The sequence below is a fragment of the Saccopteryx leptura genome, chromosome X (assembly GCF_036850995.1).
Source record: "Saccopteryx leptura isolate mSacLep1 chromosome X, mSacLep1_pri_phased_curated, whole genome shotgun sequence".
NCBI classification, from domain to species: Eukaryota; Metazoa; Chordata; class Mammalia; order Chiroptera; family Emballonuridae; genus Saccopteryx; species Saccopteryx leptura.
The window spans coordinates 47,029,776-47,055,559 of NC_089516.1; the positions used below are offsets into that span (position 1 = coordinate 47,029,776).

Consider the following 25,784-nt stretch of genomic DNA (forward strand, 5'->3'; position numbering starts at 1 on the left):
GCCTCTGTAATACTGAGGTGTGGTCTGCTTGGCTGCTTGCCAGTGGCCCTCCACCACCAAGTACTCAGCAGTGGGGGGGGGCGGTTTAGCTCAGGCCTCAGCATCCAAAACCTGCATCCCTGAAGCACACCCTGCTTCTGAGCTATCACCAGCCCTGACTGGAGCAGGAGAGACTTCAGTGGGCAAGGTAATTCCTTCCTTTTGCTGGTTCCATGGAAAGGTATTGCTTCTTCCAGGAAAAATGGCCACTCCAGGCTTGAGGGTTGACTCAGCACAGGGGTTAGTGTGGTCGTCCCCCACAGTGTCTCTCCCTGCACCTCTCACAACTCTGGTCCTCTCAGCAGTCTCTGCCACCGGAGCCCTGGGTAAGTGGCTGTGAATGAGGTTTTCTGCATGGGCCCTTTAAGATGAAAACTGGGTCTGAGAGTTCTGACTCTTTTTCAAAAACAGTAACTTAGCTCTTTTTACAGCTATATCCTGTCCAGGCATCTTTTCTAGGCTCTGAGGCTCTAGGCTTGGGCTCCAGGCCTGGGGCTGAGGACCCACACCTCTAAGGGCAAGACACTCTGCCGTGAAAATCCCTCTAGGCCGCCGCTCACTCCTGGGAGCAGGGCAGCCCTTTCAACATTTCTACCCTTCCTAACAGTCTCAGTGTGCCTTCTTCTGTGATTCTTGCTTATAGATCGCTCTTAGTTTAGTACAAAGTTGGTTTTCCAAGATGGTTGTTCTTAAATTATGTTGCAATCCAATTTGGTCCTGGGAGGTGGCAGTTGGAGAATCCACGTACTATGTTGCCATCTTTCCATTCCTCTAATTAATATTTTAATGTTTTATTTAAAAAATTAAATTTAAAGAGATAAGATTGATCAATAAGAATACATAGCTTTCAAGGAAAAATTTCTATAGCATTTGAACTGTTGACTATGTTGTGCACCCATCACCCAAAGTCAAATCTTTTTTGATCACAGTATATGTGTCCTTCTTTACTATCTACCACCCACCCCCTCCTCCACATACCCCTCTCCTGGTAACCACTTTACTTTTATTTATGTCCATGAGTCTCAGTTTTATATTCCACCTGTGTGTGAAATCATATAGTTGTAAGTTTTTTTCTGATTTATTTATTTCATGCAGTATAATGTTCTCAAGGTCCATCGATGTGGTCATAAAAGGCAATATGTCATCATTTCTATGGTTGAGTAATATTTCATCATACATATGTACCACATCTTCTTTATCTAATACTCTCTTGCAAGACACCTTGGTTGTTTCCATGTCCTGGTCACTGTAAAAAATGCTGTGACAAATACGGTGGTGCATGTGTCTTTACATACCAACGTTTCTGAGCTTTGGGGCATTGTTGGATCACATGGAATTCTATTCTTAATTGTTTGAAAACCACGATACTTTCTCCCATAATAGTTGCATTACTTTACATTTTCACCAGAAGTGAATGAGGGTTCCTTTTTCTCCATAGCCTCTCCAATACTTGTTATTACCTATCTTGTTGATAATAGCCAATCTAACAGGTGTGAGGTGGTATCTCATTGTAATTTTGATTTGCATTTCTCTAATAACTAGTAAAGATGAGCATTTTTTTTCATGTATTTGTTGGCATTTTGTATGTCTTCTAGGTAGAAGTGTCTGTTCAGGTCCTCCCCATTTTTTATTTGGATTGTTTTATTCAATGTTGCTGAGCTTTGTGGGTTCTTTATATATTTTGGATATTAAGCTTTTATCAGAACTGTTGTTTGCAAATATCATCTCCCATTTGGTTGGTTGCTTATTTGTTTTGTTGTCAGCTTCTTTTGATGTGCAGAAGCTTTTTAGTTTGATATAGTCCCATTTACTTTTTTTTTTTTTTTTTTTTTTTTTTTTTTTTTTTTTTTTTTTGCTTCTCTTGCCTTTGGAGTGAAACTCATAAATTGTTCTCTATGGCCAAGGTCCATAAGTTTAGTACTTATGGTTTCTTCTATGTAATTTACTATTTCAGATCTTATATTTAGGTCTTTGGTCAATTTTGAATTCATTTTTGTTCCACGGGTCAAACTGTAGTCATTTCATTCTATTGAATGTGGCTTTCCAATTTTCCCAGCACCTATTATTAAAGAGGCTTTCTTTTCTCCATTGTGTTTTTGGCTTCTTTGCCAAAGATGATTTATCCATATACATGTGGTTTTATTTCTGGGCTCTTTATTCTATTCTATTGGTCTGTATGTCTGTTTTTCTGCCAATACCATACTGTTTTGATTATTGTGGCTCTATAATACAATTTGAAGTCAGGTAGTGTGAAACCTCTGGCTTTATTCCTTTTTCTCAGGATTGCTTTGGTTATTTGGGGTCTTTTATGGTTCCATACAAACCTGGTAAATTTTTGTTCTATTTCTTTAAAAAATGACATTAGAATTTTGATGGGGATTGCATTAAATTTGTATATTGCTATGGGTAATGTGGCCATTTTAAATATGTTGATTCTTCCAATCTATAAACATGAAATATTTTTCCATTTCATTGTGTCTTTTTCAATTTTTTCAATAACACTTTGTAATTTTCAGTATATATGTCCTTCACATTTTTTGTTAAGTTTATTCTTAGGCAATTTATTTTATTTTTCTTGTTTCAATTGTAAAAAGAATTTTTTAGTTCATTTTCCTAAGCTTCATCATTGGCATATAGGAAAGAAATAAACTTTTGTATTTGATTTTGTATCTTGTGACTTTACAGTACTGGTTTATTGTTTCTAATAGTTTATTTGGTAGAGCCTTTGGGTTTTTTTTTTGTACAGGATCATGATATCTGCAAAGAGTGATACTTTTACTTCTTCTTTCCCAATATGGATGCCTTTTATTTATTTCTTTAGCTTGATTATTCTGGCTAAAATTTCCAGAACTATGTTGAATATGAGTACAGAGAATGGGCATTTTTGTCTTGTTCCTGATTTTTGAAGAAAAGCCTTCATTTTTTCAAAATTTAGTCTTTATTATGCTGAGGTACTTTCCTTCTAAATATATTTTGTTGAGTGTTTTAAACATAAAGGGATGTTGTATCTTATCAAATGTTTTTTCTGCATCTATTTATAGGATCATATAATTTTTGTTCTTTGTTTTGTTGATGTGGTGTATTATGTTGGTTGATTTACGTGTGTTGAACAATCCTTATGCTCCTTTAATGAATCCCACTTGATCATGAAGTATTATTTTTTTAATATGCTGTTGTATTCAATTTCCTAGCATTTTATTTAAGATTTTTTCAGATTTATTCATTAAAGATATTGTTCTGTGGTTTTCTTTTTTTGTGTTGTACTTGCCAGATTTTGGTATTGGAATTATGTTAGCCTCATAAAATGTATTAAAAGTATTGCTTCTTCTTCTATTTTTTGGAAGACTTTGAGAAGACTAGATGCAAAATATTCTTTGAATATTTGTTTGAGTTCACTAGTGGACCCATCTGTCCTGGACTTTTATTTTTGGTGAAGTTTTTGATAGTGATTTTTATTTCCTCCTTGGTTATGGGTCTATTTAAGTTTTCCACTTCTTTGTGTCTCAGTCTAGGCAGATTGTATAATTTTAAAAACTTAACCATTTCTTCTAGATTGTTGAATTTGGTGGCATATAACCTTTCATACTATTCTACTATGATCATTTGTATATCTATAATGTCTGTGGTAATTTCTCTTCTTTTATTTTGGATTTTGTTTCTATGAGTCTTTTCTCTTTTTTCTTTAGTGAGTCTATCCAGGGGTTTGTCAATTTCATTGCTGTTTTTAAAGAATCAGGTCTCTGTTGTACTATTTATTTCTGCAGAATTTTTGTTCTCTATTTTATTTAGTTCTGCTCTAATTTTTACTATTTCCTTTCTTCTTCTGACATTGAGTTGCCTTCATTCTTCTTTTTCTAGTTCTTTAAGATGTGCTGTTAGGTTGTTTACTTGGGGTCTTTCTTGTTAATTGATATAATGATATAAACTTCCATCTAATTACTACTTTTCCTGCATCCCAACAATTTTAATATGTCGTATTGTCATTCTTGTTTGTCTGTATAGAAACTTTGATCTCTGCTTTTATTTCTTCTTTGACCCAGACATTTTTTTGAAGTATTTTGCTTAATTTCTACATTTTTGTCTGTTTCTTTACTTCTTTTTTGCAGTGGAATTCTAATTTCAAAGTCTTATGTTAGAAAATATAATTATTATAATTTCAATTTTCTTGAATTTGTTGATGTTAGTTTGGTGGCCCAACACATGGTCTATTCTTGAGAATGTTCCATGCACACTGGAAAAGAATGCATTATCTGATGTTCTGGGATGAAATGTTTTGTAAATGTCTATTATATCCATTTTGGCCTAGTGTGTCAGTGAAGGTCTAGATTTCTTTATTGATTTTTTTGCTTGGATGAACTATCTAATGCCATCAGTGGAGTGTCTCCAAGTATGATTGTGTTTTTGTCTGCTTCTATTTTTAGGTCAGTTATTAGATGTCATATATTTTGTTGCGCCCTGATTTGGTGCATATATATTAAGAAGTGTTATGTCTTCTTAATACAATGTCCCCTTTATTATTACAAAATATCCATCTTTGTCTCTTGTTACATTTGTTGTCTTGAAGTCAGCATTGTCAGACATGAGTATGGCTACACCTGCTCTTTTATGGCTATTATTTGCTTGGAGAATCATTTTCCAACCTTCACTTTGAGTCTACTTTTGTCTTTGAAGCTTAACCATGTCTCTTGAAGGAAGCATATGGTTAGGTTTTGTTATTTGATCCAATCTGCTACTCTGTGCCTCTTTATTGGTAAATTCAGTCCATTTACTTTTAGGATAACTATTGATACTTGAGGATTTCTTTTAGCCATTTTATGTTTTGTTTTCTGGTAGTTTTGTGTCTCGTTTGATTCTTTTTTGTTTTTCTTTCAGTTGCTTTTGTTTACTTGTGTTCCATAATTATTTCTCCTGTTTCTTTTTTTTTTAATTGAATGTTTCAGTAGTGGCTTTTTGTGGGTGGTTACCAATAGATTATTAAGAGAAAAAGTTTCATATGTATGAGTCTTTTGTCTTATGAGTACTTCTACACTCCATCCTTCTGTGCTACTGTAGATCTTTAGCCTCTCCCCTTTTATGTTGTCACAGACTATCCTTCTTTTCATTGTGACCTTGTTGGAGTTTATACTAGTAGCTTTGATTTGTTTTTTTCTTTGTATCTGATCGAGTAACCCCTTGAAGATTTCCTGCAGTGGGTGTTTTATGGCAATAAATTTTTTCAGCTTCTTTATGGCCAAAAATGTTATTACCCCTTCATGTTTGAGGGATAACTTTGATGGATATAGTATTCTCAGCTGGTAGTTCATCTCTTTCGGTAATTTGAATGGGTCCACTCTCCACTGGCTTGTAGAGTTTCTACTGAGAAGTCCATCAATAACCTAATGAATCTTTCTTCATATATTATGTTCTTCTTTTCCCTAGCTTCCTTGAGGATTCTTTCTTTATTGTTGATTTTTGACAATTTTATTACAATGTACCTTGAAGAAGCACTCTTTTGCTTCAGGTAACTTGGTGTTCTGTTTGCTTCTTGGAATTGAGGCTATAACTCTTTCCATAGGCTTGGAAAGTTCTCTTCAATTATTTGTTTGAATAGGCTTTTTATTCCCTCTCCCTCTCTTCTTCTGATATACTCATTCTACTTATATTGTTCTTTCTGATGAAGTCAATCAATTCTCATAAATCTCTCTCACTTTTTAAAATTCATGCATCTCTCTCTTCTCCCTGTAGCATCTCTAGTTACTCTCTTTGATGTCACTGATTCTTTTCTCTGTCTGGCTTATTCTATTAGCTAAACTTGCTACTTTGGTTTTCAATTCATGTATTGAGTTCATCTCTGTTTTTAAAGTTTTAATCTCCTGGTGAGGTATTCATTTTTTTCTGAGCTCATTAAGTTGCCTATTGGTGTTTTCTTGCATCTCATTGAATATTTTCAGAACTTCAGTTTTGAATTCTTTATTGTTTAACTCCAAAGTTTCTGTGTGATGGAGATTTTTTCTGGATATTTTTTGTTTTCTTTCTGAACTATGGCTTTGTCTTGTGTAGCTGTGGTATTTGATTTCTTCTTCCTTGATGGCATTTGAGAGTGGTATTTTTAAGAACTCTAACAAAAAACACACAACTTTATTCCATTCAGTGAGCAGATATTTCAGGCAGTCCTGTAATCCCAGCTGTGGTTGCTTCACTGCATTATAGCTGTTCAATTTGTTAAAACTTCAAAGGAAGAGCTGAGAGGTATCTCTCACTTCATCATTACTCTGATGTCATCTCCTGATTTAATTATTATCCTTTTCACTCTAAAAACATATCCAAGTTTAAAAGATAAGTCATATAGCCTGATGGTAGTTCAGTGGATAAAGCATCAACCTGAGGTCACTAGTTCCAAACCCCAATGTTGCTGAGATCACTAGTTCCAAACCCCAATGTTGCTGGCTCTGAATGTGGGCTTATTAGTGCAGGGATAGTCTTGAAGTAGGGATTGGCCACATGATCTCAAAGCTCACCAGCTTGAACCCAAAAGACCTTGGCTGAAAAGCCCAAGGTTGCTGGCTTGAGCAAGGGTACACTGGTTCACTCTGTTCAAGACATGTATGAGAAGTAATCAATGCACAGCTAAAATGAAAGCAACTACGAATTGATGCTTCTCACTCTCTCTCACTTCCTTTCTCTCTTACTCTCTCTCAAAAAGTAAATAAAATTAAATAAAATAACTACTTTAATAAAATAAGTTATATAGTCCCTTTAATTATTATCCCTCAGTTATACATGAGGAAACTGAGGTAGAGATAAATTGAAAACTTGCTCCAGGTCATGCAATTGTTAAGTTGCAGAGCTGGAGTTTAAACCCAGGAAACTTTCTTCTAAAAGACATGCTTGTAACTACTCCATCATACTACCTCTCAAAACTGGTGTTGAATCTAGTTTTTCACCTTGCAGTTTGGGGTAAAGGTTGTCCACCCATCCAGGTAGAGACTTCATCTCCAGGCTGATGGCATCTAAAATAAAATAAAAGGAAGGAGGCAGTAGCCTGGAGATGTTGGACATGGAGAATATCTGCCAGAAAGCACTGGTACAGTTAGAAAAAAGGATGAAACCATGACCTCCACCCAACTAGGGTGGCTATTCATTAATTCTCTCTTGGGAAGCCTCCCCATCAATTTAAACAGAACTTTTTGAACAATATACCAGGGCTCAAACCAGAAACTTTGTGGAGTACCAAGAATCTAAACAGAAGCCATGCCCAAGGAAAAGATGTCAAAAAGAGTTTAAAGCCTTGTTTTACATGAAAACTGGAACTCTTCAAGAGATGGGTGTTCTAATGCAGGGGAAACATATATCTCTCACCTCAGCCCACCAAGTTTGTTTAGCTTTTAATTTAATATTGTTTTTACATTTATTCAACACTCCTGGATATGTTATTCACTCTGAGATGATTCATGGCAAATCCCAAATTCTGGAACCACTCCTGGCTGCCTTACTGTCTCTGTTTCTACCCTTTGAGCTTGATTATTTTATCAGTGACTGAGTTGTAGGAAACTGAATTGATCAGCCTAGGTAAATGGTTCAAAGAGAAACTTTCTAATGGGGGAGAGGCCTATCATATACTTACCACATCTTAGGGATTTCAAAGCAAAATTGTAACAATTTTGGAACCATCTACTGTACAAAATTCCCTCTCTTCTCTAGTACAGTGACTGAGAGAACAATCTGTGTCATAAATTAACATGATTGAAAGAAATGAGGACATTTTTGAAGATCTAAACTTTTAAAATCATCCAAGAAGCCTCACATTGTGTCTGGGTTTCAGAAGAAAATCAATCAGAAGGAACTTAAATAAAAGGGAAAAAATTAATTACTGGAACAAGAAGAGAACTGTGAGCTGTTTCTTTTATGTAACATAAACCAAATGGGGTTTTCATGGTTTTGAATACAATTTAGCTTAAAAAAAATGTTTCATAAGTTTTGACTTAATTATCCAAAAGAACTGATACAGGTATTGATTCATCATTGTTTTCATTGTGACACATTGATTAACTATATATGTAACTAACTTAAACCTTGATTCACAAGTATATTTAACAATTGAATTATATAAAGATATCTAAGTGTATAACCAGAAAGTCAACTCACAGGTTTATTAGCACTAGAACTTTCTTTTCTTCTCCTTGGGTGCTAGGAGAGCTTTATAACAGTAAATTTACTAAAAGTAAAAACTCATTGGTTTGAGATTCCCCTCAGCATATCAAATTGAGCTATCCAAGGCAACCTTCATACTGGAAAAACTAAATTTTGAGATTTTTTTTTCTGGTATCACTACATGTGTGTAGCCTCACATATAACAATGGCAACCTCTGGAGAAAGCAACAAGAGTGCATTTGTTTATTTAATTTTTCATTTTTGCACTGTACAATTTCATATGGTTTCAATGTCTCACAATGAACATACACAGGATGGCAAACTTTAAAGACATGTTTCCTCCCAGTGCATGTGAAAAAATGCACTGGCTTACCATTCTATATAGACAGCATAGGCACAGTCTGTGGTCTGATCCATTGATGGAGAAGATGGTGGTGGCCTTTGGAAAGGGTAAGGAAGGAAGTAAAAATGACTGGAGTTAGCAAATCTGCTATCTTTAGCATGTGTGCCATAATTTGCAAATATAAAATAATTTTTATTTGCTTTAATTTTTATGTTTTAAAGCCTTAGAACAAAAGAATAGATTCTGTCTGAGAAACAAAAACTAATTTTCATTTCAATGTGAAGCTTCCAGTCGATCAGTTGACCATGTCCTTGGAAAGAAAGGTCGGAGTCTTGTGTTAGACTTTGCCTTCAGCTAGTATTGTGACCTCAAACTGCTAACTTCTGATCTTAAATGGAAAGCCACACTTCTTGTCTTAGATCTTCTTTCTAATACCAATTAGTGTTCTTTCTTCTACATTTTGTTTCCACTGAAGCAAGTATTTAAATATGTTCAGTGATAGTAAATCTTTCTCATTTGAGTAACATTTGTTTTGAGGAAGCAGCCAAAAGTCATCTAGAACTAAGTGATATGATTAGTATAGGAAATGTACTTGAGGATAATATGGCTAAAAAAGAGGGGCCAGGACACTGAATACTCTAAAGAGATTCACACACATTGTCTTCCTGACTCTGCCTTCCATTTCATCATCAACTCTTGCAGAGGCAAAAGGTGTCACAATTGGGCCAAGATTTTAATCCTAACCCACTGTTTTTCCCTCGGGCCTCAATAAATCCACCTTTCTCTGTGTAGGTGGATTGCTTGGCTCTCTTAGGGACAAAGAGCAAAGACTCAGTGACTCATTCTTTGGAAAAAGTATTTGGTAGCTCTGAGGTTCAGCAACCATGCATCTCGTGCTTCCCATGGGCCTGCAGGCAATCTGGTTCATGGCATTTGTGCTTCTTTCCATAGCTGTGCCCTGTCCCCATTTTTTTTTTTTTTTTTTTTTTTTTTTTCATTTTTCTGAAGCTGGAAACAGGGAGAGACAGTCAGACAGACTCCCGCATGCGCCCGACCGGGATCCACCCGGCACGCCCACCATGGGGCGACGCTCTGCCCACCAGGGGGCGATGCTCTGCCCATCCTGGGCGTCGCCATATTGCGACCAGAGCCACTCTAGCGCCTGAGGCAGAGGCCACAGAGCCATCCCCAGCGCCCGGGCCATCTTTGCTCCAATGGAGCCTTGGCTGCGGGAGGGGAAGAGAGAGACAGAGAGGAAAGCGCGGCGGAGGGGTGGAGAAGCAAATGGGCACTTCTCCTATGTGCCCTGGCCGGGAATCGAACCCAGGTCCTCCGCACGCTAGGCCGACGCTCTACCGCTGAGCCAACCGGCCAGGGCCTGTCCCCATTTTCTTAGAGGTATCCTAGGTCTACATCTCAAAAGAGAGACAGAATAATTGGTTTAATATTTACCAAAGCCCCATTGTAAAGTCTTTCATACCAGGTACCCGTATCTCATCTTAGATGGTCTTGTCCTCTTCTAGCTTCAACTAGAAGGGGACAAAGGGCATGGAGAGTACCACAGTAGAAGGTGTGTTTATAATGTAGTAGTGATAATGCTGATGCTGATGTTGATGCTGATGACAATGACAGTGATAACAATGTATACCATTTACTAAGTGCAAAGCAAAGCTTCTCATCATGTCAAGCCTTTAGCATGCATTTTCTATGAGGTTTGTAAACTGGTTCTATGCTCAATCCCCAAAGAGCTAGCAGAAGAGGCTATTGTATAGAATTTGAAGAACTTTTCTATTTATTCCACCATTGGAAAGTGGACTATTTAGCATTGTGAATTCTGGCACCTTTTCTTGGCCAAAATGAACAAAGGGACAATTTTAGTACCTTCACACCTCCCTGATCCAATATAGGAAGTATAAAACTGAAGGCATCTAAGAGTTCTGCTCTCCTTTTGTTCATGTTACCCTGAGATTTAGAGTAAGGTTAATGGCTAATCTGAGACAATATATGACCCTTGAACAACCAATGCCTTTCCAGCTGCAAACTTGGCCCTCCAGAAACCTTCAGCTTGAGCTCTCCTGGCTCTCTGGAAAAGAGGTTCAAACCTTCCAAGAAGGCAGAACAGGCTCTGTAATGGGATTGGAAGAGTAAGAAACCCATCTCTTCTCCAGCCATCTGTGGTTCCCTCTTGAGAGATTCATTTACTCAATTGGATTTTAAAAGTTGACTGGGGCCCTGGCTGGTTGGCTCAGCGGTAGAGTGTCCACCTGGCATGTGGATGTCCTGGGTTTGCTTCCCAGTTAGGGCACACAGAAGAAGCACCCATCTGCTTCTCCATTCCTCCCCTTCTTGCTTTTCTCTCTCTCTCTCTCTCTCTCTCTCTTTCTCTATCTCTCCCTCTCTCTCCTAGCCCCCTGTACTGCAGCTATGGCTTGATTAGCATGAGTTAGCCCAGGGTGCAGAGGATGGCTCCATGGCTTCCAACTCAGGCTAAGAACTCAGTTGTTGACCAACTGAGCAAGGTACCAGATGGGCAAAGCATCATCACCTAGTGGGCTTGCCAGGTGGATCCCAGTGGGGACACATGCTGGAGTCTGCCTCTGCCTCCCCTCCTCTCACTGAATTGGAAGGGAGGAAGGAAGGAAGGAAGGAAGGAAGGAAGGAAGGAAGGAAGGAAGGAAGGAAGGAAGGAAGGAAGGGAGGGAGGGAGGGAGGGAGGGAGGGAGGGGGGAGGGAGGGAGGGAGGGAGGGAGGGAGGAAGTTGTCCGGGCTTCAAGAGCATCCTTAGTGCAGTAGACATAGCCCCTTAGTAACCAAAACTTGTGGGAAAATGCCAGCTAACTGAGAAATTATGGGAAAGTGCTACTTCACCAGATGTCCACACTCTGCTATCAAGAATGCATAATCATTTGTATTTGTGTACAAAATAAAGGAAGAAGTTTTCCCAGGACTTCTTACAAAGCTCCTATATAAGAACACTGAATCACATCTCACCCTTTCTCTTCAATGCTCCCCATCAGCATTTCCCAGACTTGCTTAAAAAAAGAGTGATGCAAAAAAAAAAAAAAAAAAAGTGATGCAAGACATCTGTCAAAAACACAGAATCCTAGGCCCTCACTAGACATACCTATTCAGAATTTCTAAATGAGGTCTAGGGATCTGTACTTTTATAACACATTATGATTGTCAGTCAAATATGGGACACTGCTCTGAAATCATCAATTTCTTTTTCCCCCTCTCTTTCCCCATTAAATCACATTTAATGCTTTATGGAGACTTGGGTTTTGAAGAAGGCTTGGGCAACAATAAGCAGCATAGTCTTTAATAAGCTATTTTCCTTCTTTGGTCCTCACCTTAGTATTCTCAACTGGAAAATGGAACCATTTAACTGGAACATCTGACAATGCAGTCTACCATTTGCATTTGTCAAAATGGGCTGTGAAAATTAATATCACTGTGTTTTTCACAAATTTTGAAAGTTTTCCTTAATGAATCACATTTATTTTCCAGGAGAGTCACCAGAGCAATAGAGAACTAAAGGCTCAAATTCTGTGCATGGGAAGATACTGTCTGTAAAAAGATTTGCCATAGGGCCTGACACTTAGAACCTCCAGAAAGTGTGAGCCTTCTTGCCCCAATATCTTGCCTACCATGTTTTCAAATAATAATCACTACAGAGGCTTCTGAATCAGCCTTCTACACACTGCTGCTGTGATAACCCTCCTTAAATTCACCAACAAACAGGACCACTGGGGACAATGTGTGCACAATATTATTTGATGACAGGTGGCCAGTTCCAAAGCCTAGACCATTTTCAGCACATTGTGTGACCCTCTACAAAGCCATCACTCAGTGAACTCCAACCAATATGTGGTCCCCCTGCTGCCATCTTCCATTTCTGATGAGACCCTCAGTCTGGGAAGGTTTCAACCATTGGATGAAACTTGAGAAGAAGCTAGGGAAATTCTGATAAGATTACTGAGAATCCACCTAACTTTTAGGTTGGTGTCTGCTGAGAGGGAAACACCTGTTTTACTTGACCAATGGATAGGTTTCTTAACTCTAGCTTCTAGAGAAGAACAATAGGCATAGCTCTTTTACTTGCTAAGTATCAGATTCACAAAATTATTTGTTTAGGCAATTTAACTTTTATGCCTCCTTCCTGGGAAGAACCCTTTAAATAAAGACACTACTTATTGCTGGTGGTATGTTTTGAGTAAACACACGCATAATGTGAATTAAAGCTAAACTTAACTCATCGAGGAAATGAAGTCTTCAGATTTCACTAGAAGCTTCAAAAATGAAAGCAAATCTAGATTTCAGTCTCAGTTACTGTTGTTTCCACAATGAGCAAATACTTTACCCTTAGCTAGTGTATAAACTCTGTCTGTATTGTATATAAAGATACTATATGTAACATATATCTATAATACATTATATAAAGTATTAATTATTAATTTATATGATTACTTTTATATAAGTTAACATAATTAATATAAAATTTATATATAAAACAATTATATATAATATAATTTATAATTTTATGTATATATAAAACAGTTTTATTTCAAGAAATTGACTTATGTGATTGTGGAGGTTGGCAAGTTCAAAATCCAGTGGACTGGAGACCCTTGGGCAGGAACTGATACTGTAGTCTATAGGTAAAATTACTTCCTCTTCAGGAAAACCTTAGTTTTGCTCTTAAGGCCTTTCACCTAATTGGGACAGGCTCATTCACATTATCAAGAAGCACCTTCTTTACTTAAAATCAACTAACTGGAGATGGTAACCATATCTACAAAATATCTTCACAGCAACACCTATATTAGTGTTTGATTGAGTAACTGGGCACCATAGTCTAACCAAGTTGACACATAAAACTGACCACACAGAGACATACCTACTAAATTGTATTGACTGTTTTATAAACTGTTAGGGATTGTGATAAAGTGTGACAATCACTCTTAGTATCACCCTGCAGAGAAGGCCCCTGTTAAGTACCTAGGTTGTATAGATCTGCAAGCATCCACACTGACCTCTGTCAGTCTGTTCTGGTTCTCATCTGGGGGCAAGAGCGTATGTTACCCAAGGCCATAGTCCACCTGAGACCCTTTGATAGTGTGACAAACCATCTCAGTTTCTCAATTTTAACACTGAAAGCTTTGTGTCCCAGAAAACCTCCAATCCCAAGCAAAAGGTATGGTTGGACAACATAACCTGTTGGTCTATCCAGTCCTCCAAACTCCAAACTCCAACTTCAAGGACCCCAGAGGTCTTTCCACCCTTCTGGGTTCCCATGCAGTAGATCAAGGACTTTAGGTTGCTGTCCTTCCCCAATGTTGAGGTGTCTCAGGCTCTGTGGATGGCCTTTAGTTGTCTACCACAATGGCTCACTCAGCCAGAACTTCCCTTAGGCAAGCCACCTGCAAACACTTATTACAGACATGCTGTGTACACATGTTCTGCCCTGGGACTTTCAGGCTTGATTTGCAATCTTCAAAGCCAGGCTCTTAGAATTTGAAAATCTTATTCTCACTCAGAAAGTCTGAGTTTTGCTGTTTTTGTTATAATTGGTTATCACCACTATTCTCTGGGCGAGGAGTTTAAACTTTTTAATGTAATAAGAGTAGATAGCATTTATTGAGTATTTACTGCTCAACAGATATTGTTCCAGTATTTTACATGTATTAATTTATTTGGTTCTCATGACCTCTTAGGGTGTTACTACTGGCACCCTCACTTTATAATAGAACCAGAAGTACAGAGAGATTAAATAACTTGTCCAACTTCACACAGCTAGCTAGTACATATGGAGCCAGAGTTAAATTCTGGCAGATTAGACCACAGAGCCTTGTTCTTAAATATATTTTTTCTTTTATTATTAGGTTCATTGTCTTTGTTCACCTTTAGGAGAAAGGGGTAGGAGAGGGTTAGAAGGTCATGGAAAATAAGCCTAGGTCTCTTCTCCCAATTTATCATAAGAAAAAAGTTTCACACATAAGATGGTAGTGTGTAGCATCACAACTGTGGTGACATCCTAGTGAAATGGTGGAGGGGATTAAAAAGACCAATAGCAGAAGGCTGATCTTATTAATTCAGTCTGAGATCAATTCTGCATGGAAGGGCAGGGTGGAGAGCCACAATAGGTAAGGATGTAGACAGGAGCTCCACTAATCAGACTGCCTGCTAATTGCCTGCTGGGGTGCCCTGCCTACTCAGTGCCCTCTTCCCCTGCCTCAGAACAGCTCTGGCCCATTCCCTCCACTCTCTGGGCCTCCCTGTTCTCCTTTTCCTGCCATGTAGCCTACTCTGTCCCTTCTCACCTTACCTGTAAGGGACACATGCCCTCCCCCCACCTTGGGAATCTTCTTCCTCCTCTTGTCACACACCCCACTTCCTTCCCTTTTTTTGATATCTCTCCCCTTTCAGGGCCCACTTGGCCGCCAATCCCTGTATGTCCCCTAGAAGAAGAAACTACCAATGCCCTGACCTGGGGGGCTCTCATGAAGTTTCAGCACCCTTAACAGTCTCTCTCACTTACCTCTCTTCAGGGCCTGTCCAGCCCACTCTTGCGCTGCCCATCACAGCGACTCCTAGACCGTGTGGTTCGGCGCTATGCGGAGGTGGCTGATGCTGGCAGCATCTTCATGGACCACTTCACAGACCGTGACAAGCTACGCTTGCTCTATACATTGTCTGTCAACACACATCCTATCCTCCTACAGGTATGCATTGACCTCTGAAAGCCACTCCAGGAAGGGGGTTCACATCAGACTCCAAGGAGGACAACCCTGGGTTGAGCTCTCTTCTTCTTTACTGAATTCCTTGGGGCAACCAGGCCATGTTACTACTTATGTGGCATTTTGTAAATACCCTTTGGCTTCTGTAGGGTAGAGTGCTATGGTTGCTGTAAAGGAAAGAGGTGAAGAAGGTGGGGTGGGTGGGGAGAAAACAGCTACCTTCACTGCCTGAGGTAGCACTGAAGGGTTCTGTGAAAAAGGGAAACTCTGACCAGTGTCTCAAAGATGAGTAAAATTTGAGCAAGCCCAGGAAATGAGAGAAAATCCAAAGAATAATCCCCAGGATAAAGGTCCTCAAGCTACCAATAGAAAGGCAAAAAAGAGATGATGTCAGGGTAATGACAATGTGAGAGATACCCTTGATCACTCCCTTTGAAATTTCAACAAATTGAACATTTATAACTCAGTGAAGGAATCCCATCTGGGTTTGCACGCTTGCCTGAAAGATCCACCCACAAAATGGATTAAAAGTGGGAAGAGTTGAGAAGGGGGGAAGAAGATAAGACACACTCACAGTCAGGCTCTGAGGAGGAGAAAAACCTGGACTGTTTGAGCTTTTGTCTGCCAGGACTCTGGAGAGGGGATATACCCAGAGCAACTAGGTTTTCTTCTGCCAGGAGAAGTGGTGAGATTGGGAGGAAATTCAAGACATACTGAACCAAAGTGGCAGAGTGTGGGGTCACTGCCAGTATTTCACAGTCTGCCAGCAGCCTGCACTAGGACAGAAACACAAAAATACAAAGTACAACCTCCCAGCCTCCCAGATCCCATCTTCTTCCCTTTGTGGGTACAGAGCATGGCAAAGACATATCTCACAGCTAGTTCTACAAAACCACTCCCATATGTGCTCTGTATCTGGTCCCTGGTCTGTTAAGATGCAGGGAGGAGCATTCAGAGGCCTGAAATCACCATTGCTAAAGCATTAAACCTCACAACACTTCCCACCCATTATTGCAACTACAGCCCTGCCTCCATCATCATGACAGAAACATCTCAGCAGCACAGGAATTTCACAGAGACAAAACTTTTAATTCAGCAATATAAGAATAATGGATATTTCAGAAGAAGAAGAAAAGGAGAAGGGAATAGAGAGCCAATTCAAAACAAAAGAAAAGAAAAAACTCTTAAAATTCTTCTGTTTACTTGGATGTTTTAGGGCGGTGGTCCCCAACCCCCAGGCTGTGGACCAGTACCGGTCCGTGGGCCCTTTGGTACCGGTCCACAGAGAAAGAATAAATGACTTACATTATTTCCGTTTTATTTGTATTTAAGTCTGAACAATGTTTTATTTTTAAAAAATGACCAGATTCCCTCTGTTACATCTAAGACTCACTCTTTTTTTTTTATTTTTTTTTTTTTAATGGGGTGACATCAGTAAATCAAGATACATATATTCAAAGACAACATGTCCAGGTTATCTTAAAGTTCAATTATGTTGCATACCCATCACCCAAAGTCAGATTAACCTGTCACCCTCTATCTAGTTCTCTCTGTGCCCCTCCCCCTCCCCCTTCCCTCTCCCTCTCCTCCCTCCCCCCCGTAACCACCACACTCTTATCAATGTCTCTTGGTTTCACTTTTATGTCCCATCTATGTATGGAAAAATACAGTTCCTGGTTTTTTCTGATTTACTTATTTCACTCCGTATAATGTTGTCAAGGTCCCACCATTTTGCTATAAATGATCCGATGTCATCATTTCTTATGGCTGAGTAGTATTCCATGGTGTATATGTGCCACATCTTCTTTATCCAGTCATCTATTGATGGGCTTTTTGGTTGTTTCCATGTCCTGGCCACTGTGAACAATGCTGCAATGAACATGGGGCTGCATGTGTCTTTACAAGTCAATGTTTCTGAGTTTTTGGGGTATATACCCAGTATAGGGATTGCTGGGTCATAAGGTAGTTCTATTTTCAGTTTTTTGAGGAACCACCATACTTTCTTCCATAATGGTTGTACTACTTTACATTCCCACCAACAGTGGATGAGGGTTCCTTTTTCTCCACAACCTCTCCAACATTTGCTATTACCTGTCTTGTTAATAATAGCTAATCTAACAGGTGTGAGGTGGTATCTCATTGCAGTTTTGATTTGCATTTCTCTAATAACTAAAGAAGATGAGCATCTTTTCATATATCTGTTGGCCATCTGTATTTCTTCCTGGGAGAAGTGTCTGTTCATATCCTCTTCCCATTTTTTTATTGGATTGTTTGTTTGTTTGTCGTTGAGTTTTATGAGTTCTTTGTATATTTTGGATATTAGGCCCTTATCTGAGCAGGTGCTTAAAAATATCATTTCCCAATTAGTTGGCTGTCTGTTTATCTTGTTATCAATTTCTCTTGCTGAACAAAAACTTCTTAGTCTGATGTAGTCCCATTCATTAATTTTTGCTTTCACTTCTCTTGCCTGTGGAGTCAAATTCATAAAATGCTCTTTAAAGCCCAGGTAAGACTCACTCTTGATGCTTGTCTTGTAAGTTTGACAATTATATTTTTAAATACCACAGTTTTTACACCAGTCACATAATTTTATTTTGTGCATTTATCCTTCCCACCCTAAAGGTCGGTCCGTGAAAATATTTTCTGACATTAAACCAGTCTGTGGCCCAAAAAAAAAGGTTGGGGACCACTGTTTTAGGGGACTACTTTTCTTTTAATTTTTTGTTTTTATTTAGTTTTTTTATTGTTCTTTTGTTTGTTTTTGACTAGTTTTTTTTCTTTCTGATTTTTCTTTGTGGATTTTATATTTTACTTTTAATTTTTATTATATTTCAATTTTTATTTTTAATTTATAGTTATATTTATTTTTTGTTGGTGCTTTTTGCTTGATTTTTTAACAATACTACTCTCAAATGCCTTCAAGGAAGAAAAAGACAAATACTATGGCTACTCAAGAAAGAGACACAGTTCAGAAAGAAAATAAAAAATCTCTAGAAATCAATTTCAATCACATGGAAACCTTGGAGTTAAACAATAGAGATTTCAAAATTGAAGTTCTGAAAATATTCATTAGGATGTGAGAAACACTGGTAGGTAAATTGATGAGCTCAGAAAACAAAATGAGTACCTCACCAAGCAGATTGAAACTTTAAAAACAGAGATGAAGAACTCAATATATGAATTGAAAAGTGAGCTAGCAAGCTTAGCTAATAGAACAGACCAGATAGAGAAGTCACTGACATCAGAGGACAGAAGAGAGACCTAAGAATTAAAAAGAGAGAGAGAGAGAGAGAGAGAGAGCTCTATTAGTATTGTCTGATTGACTCCATCAGAAAGAGCAATATAAGAATAATGGATATTTCAGAAGAAGAAAAGGAGAAGGGAATGGAGAGCCTATTTAAAACAAATAATTGATGAGAAATACCCAAGCCTGTGGAAAGAGTTAGATTCTCAAATCTATGAAGCAAACAGAACACCTAGTTACCTCAACCCAAACAGACCTTTCCCAAGGCACATTGTAATACAACTATCTAATATTGATCACAAAGAAAGAATCCTCAAAGTAGCTAGGGCAAAGAAAAACATCACATATAAAGAAAAGTCCTTGGCCCTGGCCGGTTGGCTCAGTGGTAGAGCGTCAGCCTGGCGTGCAGAAGTCCCGGGTTCGATTCCCAGCCAGGGCACACAGGAGAAGTGCCCATCTGCTTCTCCACCCCTCCCCCTCTCCTTCCTCTCTGTCTCTCTCTTCCCCTCCCACAGCGAGGCTCCATTGGAGCAAAGATGGCCCGGGTGCTGGGGATGGCTCCTTGGCCTCTGCCCCAGGCGCTAGAGTGGCTCTGGTCACAACAGAGTGACGCCCCGGAGGGGCAGAGCATTGCTCCCTGGTGGGCAGAGCATTGCCCCCTGGTGGGCGTGCCGGGTGGATCCCGGTCAGGCGCATGCGAGAGTCTGTCTGACTGTCTCTCCCTGTTTCCAGCTTCAGAAAAATACAAAAAAAAAAAAAGAAAAGTCCATCAGGTTATCATTGGACTTCTCAGCAGAAACTCTACAAGCCAGAAGAGAATGGACCCAAACATTCAAAGTCTGAAAGAGTAATTACCAGCCAAGAATACTATATCCATCAAAATAAGCCTTCAAACATGAAAGGGTAATAAAAACTTTTTCATATAAATAGAAGCTGAGAGAATTTGTCACTAGAAAACCCTCACAGCAAGAAATACTCAAGGAGGCTATTTTACCCGATACAAAGAACAAAACAACACAAAACTACAAGTAAAACTCCAATAAGGTTGCAATATAAATAAGAATAACCTGTAACAACAACAAAAAACAAAAAAGTGGTGAGGGTAAAGGTCTGAAGTAGTAAAGGAGAATGGAGTGCAGAAGCACTCATAAGACAAAGGACTCTTGTATATTTGAAACTTTTTTCTCAATAACACAGTAGTAACCACCTACGAATAAAACAAAACTGAAAGACATAGCCTAAAAAAGAAAGAAATAGAGGAAAGAAGCAGGGAATACTACTAAACAAAAACACAAAAGAAAAGAACCAAAGAAGACACAGAGCTATGAAAAAACAAAACTATAATGCTTATAGGAAATACTCATGTGTTAATAATTACACTAAATGTAATATGTACACTAAATAATTACTAAGTGTAAATGGGCTGAACTCACCAAAAAAGAGGCATTGGATCAAAAAGCAAAACCCAACCACAGGCTGCCTTCAGGAGACACATCTAAACTGCAGAAAAAAATGTAGACTCAAAGTGTGAGGTTGAGAAACAATTCTCCAAACAAATAATAACCAAAGAAGAGAAGATGTAGCCATACTTAAATCTGACAACACTAACTTCAAGACAACAAAGGTAATGAGAGACAATGATGGACATCTCATAATGGTAAAGAAGACACTACAATGTGTTCGTAAAGTCATGGTGCACTTTTGACCAGTCACAGGAAAGCAACAAAAGACGATAGAAATGTGAATTCTGCACCAAATAAGAGGAAAACCCTCCCAGTTTCTGTAGGATGATGTGGCAGCATGTGCACATGCTCAGATGATGACATAACACCATATATACAGTGGAGCAGCCCATGGCCATGCCAGTCAGGATGTGGACGGTACAGAGGAAAGTTCAGTGTGTTCTGTGGCTAAGGGGACCCTTCAGGATTTTGGGCTTATTGCAGAATCTGGTAACTGAACTTTTTTTTTTTCTCTAAATCATCCTTAAGTTAGCCCTTTCCCCTCACCCATAGTTTCTTCCTAAACAGTGATATCTGTGAAATCTCAAATGTTAGCCATATATTTTGAACTATAAAACTCTTAAATATATTTCTCTGAATCTTAATATCATCTAAAATCCTAGTAACTGCCTTACCATTCTCATACCTCACTTGGGGACACTGCTAAAATACAATCCACCACATGGAAATAAGATCCTTTTTTCCCAAATCTATTCTTCTAAAACAAGTACAAAAAAGGATGAAGAGTTGGAGTAGGGATGTTGCCTTGTCCCAAGAGATGGAGAGGAAGAGAGAGAAAGAGAAATAGAGAGATTGAAAAAGAGAGAGAGAATGATATCTTTGTGAATATTTTTCTTTCCAATCCTCTAATACCTCCTCTTCCTCCTGGCTTGGCAGATCTTCCCTGGAGCTGAAGGATGGCCACTGCCCAAGTACCTGGGCTCCTGTGGCAGGTTCTTGGTCAGCACCAGCACCAGCCCGCTGCATGAATTCTATGGTGCACCTCCAGATCAGGCAGCCGACCTGGCCTACCAGCTCCTCAGGGTCCTGGAGTCTCTAAGAAGCAATGATTTGAATTACTTCCTCTACTTCACTCGTGTGGATGCCACCATGTTTGGCATCCTTAACAATGGGCATCTGTTCATCCGGGATGCTAGTGCCCTGGGTGTCATCGACAAGCAGGAAGGTACTCAGCATGGGCTTGGCTGAGCAGCTGCCAAAGGGGAAGTCAGAGTGATAGGAGCTTGGTGGGGTGCCTGGGGGTAGTACCATTGGGCCTTTCCAGTCTCCTTATGCCATAGTGAGAGCAGCCCAATTTCATGTTGAATGTCCCTCTCCCCTTTTAGAATCCCTGCTCCAATGCCATTTACAAAGGGGAACTGGTCTTGACCTTGCCTATGGGAGATTTTGCATGATGGCATGGCCGCAAAGGCAATGCTGTTGTCCAACTTGGTCTGTGTGGCCCAGGGCTCTGCCCTGCCCTTCCTCACACACACACACACACACACCACTCCTGGATCCATTTTCTTCTGAGTGCCTTTCACATCAGATGCTTTCAGCCTTTATCTGAAACTTGATCATCTGGCTGATTCATTTGTATATTTTGCAATCCATATGGCACTTTTATTTTTAATAAAGTTTTCAATTAAAAAGCATGGAACCACATGAAGTATATGAGTGAATCCTGTTTTACACCATGTGCACAGACTCATCAGGGCTTCTGTAGCCCTTTGAGCATTTCAATCTCTAACGGTGGCCAAATGTTGTGAGCCCAATGATAGGACAGAAAAAATTTTATATGAGAAGGCCTACAAAGATAAATCAAGTCAACATGCTTACTCACTTTCTGCTTTACCTTTATTAGAAGAAATGAGGCTGATTCCAGAATATTTGGGATATGTGAACCACTAAATGTCAGTCTCTCTACAACCCACTGAATGCATATATTCTGGATTACCTGTTTTTTTCTCCTGACTTTGTATTTAAAAGTGGCAAATAAAACTGGTTCTAGTAATTTTCTAAATTCCTTAATTTGGTAGTAAGAATAGGAGAATCATGATATAGGGGTGAGCTCTACAGTTATAAGCCCAAATTCTGGTAGGGATAAGTGTGTTTTTCATTCCTGGGACCTCAACCTGTTGTAGCTGAGAGAGTTTCTTCCATGTTGTTTACAGCAGGGGCCATTGTGTTGCTGAGCCTTAAATCTCCTGATGACAGGAGATGCTAGGAGACTAAACTACCTCATTAAGCAATCTGAATTAGTGGCATCTCCCCCAAGGAGAAAGGTTGTAGGATGTGTAACATTTGTTGTTTCTCTTCTAGGCAGCCAAGCAGCCACCAGGGCAAGAGAGAATAAAGACATCTTTAGCTGCCTGGTTACTGGCTGCCAGGCCGAGCTGTCATCCTGTGACACCATTCCTGAGAAGCAGAGCCTGGTGCTGGTGTGTCAGCAGGTGCTGCCTCAACTTCTCCAGGGGAAGTTCTCCTCTCCAGTGCAGGAGCAGATAGATGTCCTCCTGGCTAAGTGTGGGGAGGGCGTCCAACCAGACCCTGAAGTCCTCAGGGCTGCCAGCCAGCTGAAAGACATCTTGAGACCCCTGAGAACCTGTGACCCCAGATTTGCCTACCGCTACCCAGACTGCAAGTATAATGATAAGTTCTGACGGGCAGGAGTCTGGCTGGCTTCCAGCAACAACATTATTGGCTCTCCATTTCCTGGTTGGGTTTTTGCAAGGTTGAAAGAAGCAGCTGTTTTAGACATTAAGAGAAATGCACATTCATTTCCCAGGGACTAAGGAATATTCCAACAACCAGAGGGCAGTTGTGCAACATGATGTTATTGCCTCTGCTGGCTGGAACATCACAAAAGAGCCAGAGGTGGACATCATAAGATTCAGGTATGGACAATCACTCAAACTCTGAGCCTCTATTTCCTCTGTTTTTCACAACACTTGAGATAGTGAAAGAAGACAGAGATGTGAAGGGCCGGGAAATATGCTTCCTACCCTCCACCAACGTGGTTATAAAGTGTTTTTATAAGTGTACACAGTCAGGATGAATGAGACAGAAGAGTGGAAGTCAAGAAACTGGCATGAAGAGTGAGGTCCCTGGCCAATAGCATGTTAAGTTAGATGCAGAGAAAGAGGCCCTTTCCTGCTCCCTGTGTCCCTGAGCTAGCCCTCCTGTCACTCCCCACACCACCCCAGGGTAAGAAGATTGCAGACCAAAAGCACACATGGATAAGATCATGCCTGGGTGAAGCACTTCCTGGTATGGGAAAGAGCCACAGGTAAGAAGGGAGGATGGGAAGAAAACCAATATGTTCATCCAGATCTTCTGAGAAGCAGGTGTCAAGAAAGGATGAAACAGTCAAGGATTGTATTAAGAAACATACCTGTGTAGAATGAAAGAAGGAATGAGCCAGAGATGGCTGGGATAGCCAGCAGGTCAAGCTGAAAGTCTGAGCCCAAAGGTTGGGTGGGAGTATCCTAGACTATCTTGTACTCAATGGAAGTTTCGGCAAAGTTGTCAAGGTATCCTTGAGATACAGCTAGCCATCAGATGAGCCCCAAATCTCAAACAATGGGAAGTCCTTATAGCCTTGCAGCAGAGAATAGCCTATGGGAGGCATGGCTTCAGCCTAACCAGAAAGATAGATTTCAAGGTGCAGCACAGGGGACTAGCCAGTTCCACCCCCAGGAGTGAGAGGTCTGTGAATAGAACAGTCTCACTGTAGCCATAGCTGGACCCAGGCCAGCTTTCACCACAATATGGCCTCCAGTGTAAGACTCTAAGGAATCCGAGAATGGTCATTCAAACTTGACCTTACAGGTCATTATAAATTTTTTCAAGGTCAGTCAACAAAACATACTTTAGCAAATTTTTTTTGTGTGTGTGACAGAGAGAGAGAGAGAGAGACAGAGAGGCACAGATAGGGATAGACAGACGGGAAGGAAGAGAGGTGAGAAGCATCCATTTTTTGCTGCGGCATCTTAGTTGTTCACTGATTGCTTTCTCATATGCCTTGACTGGGGGGCTACAGCAGACTGAGTGACCCCTTGCTCAAGCCAGTGAACTTGGGCTCAAGCTGGCGAGCCTTGCTCAAACGAGATGAGCCCACGCTCAAGCTGGCGACCTCAGAGTTTCGAACCTGGGTCCTCCGCATCCCAGTCCGACACGCTATCCACTGCGCCACCACCTGATCAGGCTCAAATGTTTGTCAATTTGATTTATACCTTTTAAATATTTAGCTACATGGTATGTAAGCCTCCATGTATATTCTTGCCCTGGCCCCTCAAACATTATTGGGGAGCAAAAGTACATTTACAGTTCTATTACTATATTTATATAGTACCATGGCAGTAAGGATGACAGGTTAAACTTCTGGAAGAGCAGGCTTGGGCTACCTGAGAATCTGACATGGTTGCTTTCTGGCTTGGTCTGCAAGAAGCAGATTGACCACCCTTCCCAACCCCTTGCTTTCAGCCCAGTGAAACTGATGTTAGACTTCTGGCCTTCAGAACTGTAAGAGAATAAATGCCTATTGCTTTAGGCCACTCATTTTGTAGTAATTTGTTAGAGCAGCCTCAGGAAATGAACACACATCCTGAACTCCATCTTGGTGTCTGCTTCTAGAGAACTCAACCTGCAGTACCCCCTAACTCTAGTCTATTGTGATGGATTCAAAAGCCAGACCTGACATGTGGAAGTATATTAGTGTCTGTACCCAGGGCTGAGGCTTAGATGATTCCATTCTTCCTCTGCATCATTTAAGACTCTGTCTGAGATATTACCTTGACCAGAAGCTTTTCCTGACAGTGCAAGCTCCTGTGAGCCCTTCCTTAATCCCATTTTTTTTACCTCTAAACCACAAATCTGTACACCATATGAGGTTAATCCCAAGGGGTATTCCAGAGAGATCTGTGTCCTACCTTCCCATTATGCTGAGAGATCCCTGAAGGCGGTAGTGGTTTAAGTGGATGGGAGGATGGGTGGGGGGGCTCTTTGTTCCCATAGCAACCAGCACAGGGCTGTTCACAATGCAATTGCTAGGAAACTTCATTCTGAGAACAATGTCTGCGTTCTTCAGATATTTTTGCTTGATGTTTTTTACACACCATGTGCTATAGAATGAATGTTTATGTCTTCCCAAAATTCACATATTGAAGTCTTAACCTTTAAGGTGAAGGTATTAGGAGGTGGAGCATTTGGGAGAAGATTAGATCCTGAGGGTAAAACCCTCACGAATGAGATTCATGACCTTATAAAAGAAACCCCAAAGATCTCCCTGGCCCTTTCTTTCCTGTAAATACACATTGAGAAGGTACAGGCTATGAACAAGGAAGTGGGTCCTCACAAGGTTCTGAATCTACCAGTGCCTTGATCTTGGACTTCCAGCCTCCAGAACTGTGAGAAATAAATGTGTATTGCTTATAAGCCACCCAGTCTATGGTATTTTGTTATAGCAGCCCAAATGGACTAAGACACCATGCTGACCATATATACAAGGTAAAACAAAAGTAGGTTTACAGTTGTGAGTACATGAAATATGAAGTTTATTCTTGTATTGTTATTTATTAATTATTGTACTGTTTTCCATATAAACAACTGTAAACTTTTGTCTGACCCTAAATTGGACACAACCACTTTCTTGAGAACTGCTCTTTCCTCTCAACAATCAAGAGACAGGTGAGTCAACAATCAAGAGACTTCAGCCAGAACACATTTACCGTGGTGTATTCTTAATTTCCTAGAACCTTATTGGATGCATCAGAGTATTTTTCTGAGTT

The 25,784-nt window shown here is 39.9% G+C and overlaps 1 protein-coding gene across 2 annotated transcripts in view; it reads left to right on the plus strand.

Annotated features, from left to right (window-relative positions):
* The window catches only part of DIPK2B (divergent protein kinase domain 2B), a 58,910-nt gene extending 33,451 nt beyond the window's left edge, over positions 1-25,459 (plus strand). The window contains exons 3-5 of one of the 2 annotated variants that reach the window (XM_066357209.1): positions 15,061-15,234; positions 20,893-21,181; positions 22,318-25,459. In XM_066357209.1, the coding sequence (XP_066213306.1) occupies positions 15,061-15,234; positions 20,893-21,181; positions 22,318-22,658 (804 nt within the window). In that variant the 3' untranslated portion in view covers positions 22,659-25,459. The remainder of the gene's footprint in view (positions 1-15,060; positions 15,235-20,892; positions 21,182-22,317) is intronic. The other variant, XM_066357210.1, reaches the window with a different exon arrangement.
* Positions 25,460-25,784: the final 325 nt, after the last annotated feature.